The sequence below is a fragment of the Impatiens glandulifera genome, chromosome 3, assembly GCF_907164915.1.
Source record: "Impatiens glandulifera chromosome 3, dImpGla2.1, whole genome shotgun sequence".
In the NCBI taxonomy this organism is placed as follows: Eukaryota; Viridiplantae; Streptophyta; class Magnoliopsida; order Ericales; family Balsaminaceae; genus Impatiens; species Impatiens glandulifera.
The window spans coordinates 32,930,003-32,938,304 of NC_061864.1; the positions used below are offsets into that span (position 1 = coordinate 32,930,003).

General features: G+C 38.2%; 1 protein-coding gene across 1 annotated transcript; it reads left to right on the forward strand.

Annotated features, from left to right (window-relative positions):
* The first annotated feature begins 343 nt into the window (after window positions 1-343).
* On the forward strand, window positions 344-4,714 carry LOC124930161. The gene is made up of 7 exons (XM_047470523.1): window positions 344-652; window positions 930-989; window positions 1,078-1,327; window positions 1,392-2,552; window positions 2,685-3,188; window positions 3,352-4,195; window positions 4,261-4,714. Exons 1-7 carry the CDS (start codon window positions 344-346, stop codon window positions 4,712-4,714), a joined length of 3,582 nt encoding a protein of 1,193 aa, XP_047326479.1.
* Window positions 4,715-8,302: the final 3,588 nt, after the last annotated feature.

Below are 8,302 nucleotides of genomic sequence, written 5' to 3' on the forward strand. Positions count from 1 at the left end.
ATTTTGGTCCGGGTTTAACTCACGGGGAAGGTATATTGCTTTATGGATTGATTGTCGAACGATATTTATTATGCCTCATGCTAAGAATTTAATCCCATTGGTTGAAGAAGGAATTCGAAGACTTGAAAATAGTATTAATTATGACAGTATGAGAAACACTATGTTTAATAACTTGGCTGATCAAGAACCTAAAGCTGAGCATGAGCGGGATCACTCAAAAAGGCTAACCATGTAGAATGAAAGATCAAATGGCACTTGGATTCGGTTATTTGGGTTACCCTCGGTCTGTTGGAGCACTGAGTGTCTGAGAAATGCTGGTGAAGTGCTAGGTGGTTATAAGGAGATGGATGAAAATACTAGACTAAAATGCGAGGTCGGATGGGCAAGGATTTGTGTTAGTCCAACGGAACGGATGCCGAGTTCTATTACCCTTAAACATGGTATGATGGTGTATAAGGTTGCGGTGTGGCCCGAATGGCCTCTAATTATGTCAACAATGTCGACTTCCAACTTATGCACGGACCATGTAGAGCAAGAAGTGCCTTCCCTGAATCCTCCTTCTAGGGACTTTGAAGAGAACAATATATTGGGCTCACCGGTACAACCAATTGATATGGATAAGTGTTTGGATGAGGTGACCAATTTTGGTGAGGTTATGTTAGATGTGGTTGATAATAACCAAGAAAATGAATATATAGAGTCAATAGGCATAGTTGATCCTCTCGAGACGACGTTTTTTTGTTGAACCAGGTAGCGTAATGGAGAAGGACGGACGTGATTGCAAGAACGAGGTTCGGTCACCGAGTTTGATTTGACTGCTGAGTTGATACCCGAAACATCACCTCCATCTTATATTTCAGAATCTAAGTTATGTGTGACATCTAAAGAGTCTCCTTTAGTCAATATTCCGATTAATATTCCTCATGTAGCTATGTACGAAACTCCAAGCGAATTTCTCACCTATCCTATCCTGGGGTGTGGGGCTAATTGTGAGTTAAGACCACACATGGAAAATGCGACTCAAATAAACCCCATCAGATTGTGTATCCCAGTTATGCGAGTGATTCACCTTTTAAGGTGCATGAGTTATCAGAGGAAGAGACTGTTGAGTCAGATGTTGAATATGACGCTGATGAGGAGTTATGTGAGAATTTTTGCACTCATAACATGATGTTGAACGAAAAAAAATCTCTTGATAGAGAGATTCTATCTAAAGAGTCTGAAGTGTGGCCCGATATTCGCGAAATCCCCACAATGACGCTTATTAAGAAGTGTCAGCTGAAAAAGATTGGTGATTTACCCCCTGGATTCCCGTCTCCAGAAAAACGTATCTCGAAGCCGAATCGGATTTACTCCGGATAAGTCTGTTTTGATGATTGGTAAAATTTTAGCTTGGAATGTTTGTGGAATTAATGAAAGAGAGAAGCGATGTATTCTGAAATCGCTTGTGGGTTCTACTAGAAGTGGTATTTATAGTTTTTGTGAGACAAAGATTCGACAGATGGATCAATGGATTGTTAGAGAGTTGTGTAATTGGCGATTGTGTGGATGGGCGGCACTTGACTCTATTGGGGCGTCAGGTGGGATTCTAATTTCTTGGAATGATGATGAATTCGAGAAGATGGATGTTGATATTGGAAAATTCTCAATTAGTGTGCAACTTAGAAATCGGGGAGATAACTTTCGTTGGGTGTTGTCTGCGGTTTATGGGCCAGTGAGCCACGATCTAAAAGCGGAGTTTTTTAACGAGTTGTCAAAAGTGTTTAGTTTATGGAATTTGCCGATCATATTTGCTGGAGATATGAATCAGGTGAGGGATCCTTCTGAAAGAAAGGGTGCTAGAAGATTGACTAGCCAAATGTCAGAGTTTTCTAATAAGATCGAGGACCTGGAGCTTGTAGATCTGCCTCTTAAAGGTGGTCGATTTACATTCAAAAGAGGCAATGGTAGTGGTGGGTTGTCTGAGTCTCGCATCGACAGGTTTTTGGTTAGTGAGTCGATCTTTCGGGGGGTGGCTAATATTTTTCAAAAGGTTCTTCCGTGGAGTTGTTCGGACCATCGACCTATTCTATTAGAGCATAGGGTTGTGCAGTTGCCTTGCCGCCCTTTCAGGTTCGAGAATAAGTGGTTGAGTAGAGTCGAATTTTTGCCGCGTGTGCAAGAATGGTGGAGGACTCAAGCTCCTTTGGGTTCTACTTCATCGAAACTGTTTATGAATTTGAAGAATTTACGCAATCAAATAAAAAGTTGGTATGTGGGTGAACGTGCTACTTTTTGTGCAAAGGTCGATGAATTATGTAAAAAGATTAATATTATCGATGAAGTGGAAGAGGTTCGTGAGCTTTTGGCTGAAGAGGTTAGCTCTCGTATTTTCCAAGTTTCTAATCTTCTGGAATTGTGTAAAGAAGAAGAGATTGGGGCCAGACAACGGAGCAGAGCTACTTGGATAAGATATGGGGATAAAAACACAAAGTTCTTTCATTGTGTCTCGAAGGAGCAAGCTAGGAATAATGCTATTAATTCTATTTCGCTGGAGGGTGTTGTACATGATGGTGAGCCCGCGATTTCAAATAGCATCGTTGAATTCTATAAAGAATTATTCAAAGAATCACATATGGCTAGACCGAAGTTGGATGCAGTGAATTTTAATACTATTAATGTAGAGCAATGAAGCTTATTGGAAGCTCGTTTCACGGAGGAAGAAGTGGAGGCAGCAGTTATGGGTTGTGGAAGCGATAAGGCACCAGGAAGTGACGGTTTTACTTTGGCATTCTTCAAAAAAGCTTGGCCTTTTCTAAAGATTGATATCATGGAAGCGATCGAGCATTTTTATCAATTTTCTTCATTCGATAAGAGTTGGAACTCATCCCTGATCTATCTGATTCGCAAAACTCCCGGGACTATCAATGCGAAAAATTTTAGACCTATTAGTCTTGTTTCCTCATTCTACAAGATTGTGTCTAAGTGTTTGGCTAACAAATTACGCGGGGTTCTTGAGTTAGTGAGCTCAGCTAATCAGATGGCTTTTATTAAAGGTCGCCAAATTTTTGATGCGTCTCTCATTGCAAATGAATGCATTGATTCGGCAAATTTCAAGAGAGATAAATGTGCATTCGTGAAATTAGATATTGAAAAAGCATACGATCATGTGAATTGGGATTTTTTTTATGATATAATGACTAGAATGGGTATGGGGGAGAAGTGGATCGATTGGATCAAATTCTGTGTGTCGACAGCCAAATTCTCTATAATTGTGAATGGAAGTCCAAAAGAATTTTTTGAAAGCTCCTTTGTCCGCATTCCTGTTCGTCATTGTTATGGAAGTTTTTTCAAGAATGATGGTTTTCGCAGAGAATGCTAACCTCATTAGAGGTGTGGATTATGGGGTGAGGAGGTCTCCGTTTGTTATTTCTCACTTGCTTTTCGCGGATGATACCTTATGCATGATTCAAGATACCCGCCGAAACTTCAAGCATCTTCGCGACATTCTCTGGTTGTTTGGAGCTTGTTCTGGATTACGGGTTAACCTCAGTAAGTATGAGATTTTTTTCTCAAACTCAGTCTCCAACCGTAGGAAAATGGCTCTTGCAAGTATCTTGGGATTCGTAGTGGGGTCTTTTCCTTCAACTTATCTTGGGATGCTTTTAGGTGTTAAAGCCCGCTCCAAAGCTTCCTGGGATTCGACAATTGCGAAAATGGAAAGAAAGTTACCAATCTGGAAGAGTAAGATGATTTCAAAAGGTGGACGTTTTATTCTCATCAATAGTGCTCTAGCATCTATGCCCACATACATGATGTCCTTATTCCTTATGCCTAAAAGTGTGGCTGTGAAGATGGAAAGAATTATTTGTAAATTTCTTTGGGGATCCTCCGAGTCATCCTTCTGTCATTTGGTTAGGTGGGATAAAGTGAAGAAGTTTAAAGATCAAGGGGGTTTGGGTATACAGGACTTGATTTCGTTTAACACAACTCTTTTATCAAAATGGTGTAGCATATATTCCTTAGAGCCCACCTCTTTATGGGCTACTATGATCAAGTGCAAGTATGGGATTGATTGGTCCGGTTGGTTCACCAAACCTATTAACCATGTAGTGGGATGCGGTATTTGGAGTGGCATCTCGGTGATATGGAAGACTTTTCGTGAACAATGCAAATTTTTGGTAGGCGATGGCTTTCGATTAGTTTTTGGGATGACGTTTGGTGTAGTGCTAAAAGCCTCTACTCTTTATATCTAACTCTTGCCTCAATCGCTATTTGTAGAGATGCTACAGTTAAGGACATGTTTGATATGAGCTCTAATGGTTTTTCTAGGAGAATTAGGTATATGAGAAGACTTAATGCTGATGAGTTAGCTTTATATGATAAAGTGTTGAACTTGGTGGGGCGCAAAGAGGTGAATCCGTCCTCACATGATATTATGCGTTGGCAAGATATTGATACCTTTAAGTTTAGTCATTACTACTCCTTAATTGCTGAGAATGCACCTTACAATTTTATTTGGGAGAAGTTATGGGAGTCTAAACTCCCATCGAAGATCTCTTTCTTTGGATGGAGTGTCATGCACGGAGGGATTTTAACGGATGATAGATGCATGAAAAAAGGGTGTGTTATGGCGAGTCGTTGTCGAATGTGTCATAAAGAGGTGGAGTCAACGCCTCACTTGCTCTTACATTGTGATGGAGTGCTGGCGATTTGGAGTCTTTATGGAATATGACTGGTATTCAATGGGTTATGCCAAAATCTATTGTTAGTTGTTGGGAAGTTTGGATAGAGACGGTGAGTTCGGTTGGGCTGACTCGTTCGACCACTATCCCACTTATCTTTTGGTGGACCATTTGGCTTGAAAGGAACCGGAGAACGTTTAGTAACCGTAGCAGACCAATGCGTCATAATTCTATTATTATGATAATCGGGGAGGTTTCTTTGAGAAAACCAGTTGATGTGGTTGGGGAACTCATTGATCTTATTGAAGATCTCCGTGCTCGTTAAAGTTTGTTATTCTGTCATACCCTTTGGTCATTTGTGAACATATTTATGTCACGTTGTTTGTTTGTTTTTATTTCTGTTTTTTATCTTTCTTTCTTTTCTTGTTATGCTTTTGTTGTTGTGCTTAAACGACTCTTATTTATATAATTTGCATGGACCTTTTTCAAAAATTTATTTGTGAATAATTATTAATATTATTATTTAATAAATATTACCTTTAGATTTAATATTAAGATATATGCTATGTATTTTAGATTGGATAGGAATTGACAGATAAATGGATATAACAAGTGTAAAATATTTTCTAAACATGAACAAAATATTAGAAGTTCAGACGGTTTCTAACAGGCATGTGAGACATAGCGCCAAAACCTTTTTTCACATGTAACTAAGCACCGAACCCCTAAAGAATCTCTTTTCCAAATGCGTTATTGTTTTACATGCCAAAAACTTATTTTTCCTAATTTTATAAAAATATTTAGGTGGTATGGCGACTCTTTAGTCAAAAACATGTTTTATAAACAAATCTCCTATTTAATTTTATTTCAAAAATTTTGAAGAGATATTTATATTTTATATTTATTTCTTAAAAGTCGAAGAAATAATTTTTTCGGGGCGGATATTTTTAAACACATACAATTATAACATGTTTCTTCAATTCTACAATAAAATTGTTATCTTCGTCAACATTTTCTAACAAAAATATGTAGTAAAATAAGTAATGTTTTCATTTTTTTTTACATTTTGATTTAATAATTATGAAATGATTTACTATTTAATAAAATTATGTTTCTTATTTTTCAACTTATATAATCTTATAAATATTTAATCGGATAATGTGGTACCCGTCAGGGATAGGGTACCCGGCGAATCGGGATGGGGATATAAAGAGAGATACACGTTAGGATCGGATTCAGGGTTGGGTAATAAAATGATAATTGGGTTCAAGATAAGTACTTCACTTCCCGGTGGATAAGGTATTGTTGTCATCTTATATATTATAATCATATAAAATCCATTACAAGAAATAAGAATTCATGTCATGGCTATGTTTGGATTAATTTTTAAATAATATTAGAGTATAAAACTTTTTTACTTTAATTTAGATACTTTTTTAATGAGAATTAAAAATATAAAGTGTACTTTCTCATTCATTAGCTAGCTAACAATTTACTTATTTACTTCTTTCTCTCATAAATGGGGAAATTTGAAGAAATGACCCTAATAATGGGCGGTATTTGGGAAATGACCCTAATAATGGGCGGTATTTGGGAAATGACCTAAGACTAATAAACATTACAAAAATGGCCTTTTGGGCTTGTAAAAGTCCAAAATACCCCATTCGCGTCACGCAGCGCATGATGTTCGTGACGCGACCCTAGGTTATATATATATATTCACTTTTTTTTCTCTATTCTCCTTCAATTCTCTCTCTTCTCCTTCTTCTCTCTAAACCCTAAAAGGTGAACTCAACGACGAACACAATGGAGAACACAACGACGAAAAAAACGACACACAACGACTTGTACGCAAAGATAACCATGAACCATGAAGTCTTTGGTGCTCATTTCATCAAATTTCTCAGATCTGGTGAACGATGGAGCCTTCGAGTCGATTCCAGACTGAATTTCAGGCAAGGAAGTCAAATTTCCTAGATTCGGTGAGCGATTGAGCATATGTATGTTTTGGTGAAGTCAAATTTCTCAGATCCGGTGGTGAACGATGGAGTATATGTATATTTTGGTGAAGTCAAATTTCCCAGTTAGTCGCTTCACGCTCGACCGATCGCTTCACGCTTGGCCGCTTCATGATCGGCTGCTACACGCTCGGTCACGTCACGTGAGCGCACGTTTCAGCACGCGCCAAATTCTATTTATAAGTCCCCCATGACGCGTCCCTTCAGGTTATAATATTTCATCTCTCTCTCTCTAGCTCATTTGACTGCCTCGACTCATCTTCACTACTGCTTTCTCGGTTGTATTGATGCCTTGACTCTACTTGTCCGGTTTGTCTCGTCTTCATTATTTAGGTGAGTTTTGAGAGTAGTGTTTTAGTTTTAGGTTTATGGTTTGTGTTTAGGATTTAAGGGGTCTTTAATTTATTCATTCTAACATACTTTTCATTCCTTTTGAAGATGGTGTCAACCAACATTCTTGAGTTTCCTGGTAGGGTTACTTGGAAATCCTACCTCAGCCTCACTAAGATCGATAAAAAGTTTGATAAAAAAGGATCTTATAGAGTGGGATTTGAATACCCAATTCCAATATTTATTTAGAGCCTGGGGTGTGCTATTCTCAGGAACAATAGTGCATCAAATGTTGCTCAAGAAATTAAGGTCAAACTCGAAGAAGATGATGTTCATAGTGAACGGAGAGGAGTTTTCCTTTGGAATGAAGGAGTATGCCATGGTGGCAAGCCTTAATTTTGACATATTCCCTGTGATGAATGAAGATGAAGCATGCCGAGGTTGTCCACCTTTATTGGTTAAGTATTTTTACAAGAGTATGACGGTTAGAATGGCCGACTTCGAGTCATCTTTTCTTTCATGTTCTAATAAGGAAGATGAATGAAAGATGGGGCTGATATGTCTGAATTGCTAGTACCTCTTTGCATTTGACCCAAGGTGGATTGTACTTATCAAAATCCTCCACATGGTGGAGGACGTTGATGCTTTCCTCCGAGTTCCATGGGGAAATGTGTTCTTTAGAGCCACCTTGAAGGGTGTTAACAAGGACATGAACCGGATTGTACTCATCCAGTTTGTCTCATCTTCATTATTTAGGTGTGTTATGAGAGTAGTGTTTTAGGTTTTAGGTTTTAGGTTTTAGTTTTAGGTTTAGGGTTTGTGTTTAGGATTTAGGAGGTCTTTAATTTATTCATTCTAACATACTTGTTATTCCTTTTGAAGATGGTGTCAACCACCATTCTTGAGTTTCCTGGTATGGTTACTTGGAAATCTTACCTCATCCTCACCAAGATCGATAACAAGTTTGATAAAAAGGATTTTATGGAGTGGGATTTGAATACTCAATTCCAATATTATTTAGATCCTTGGTTGTGCTGTTCTCAGGAACAATAGTGCATCAAATATTTCTCAGGAAAATAAGGTCAAACTCGAAGCAGATGATGTTCATGGTGAACGGAGAGGAGTTGTCCTTTGAATGAAGGAGTATGCCATGGTGGCAGGCCTTAATTTTGCAATATTCCCTGTGATGAATGAAGATGAAGCATGCCGAGGTTGTCCACCTTTATTGGTTAAGTATTTTCACAAGAATATGACGATTAGAATGGCCGATTTTGAGTCATCTTTTCTTTT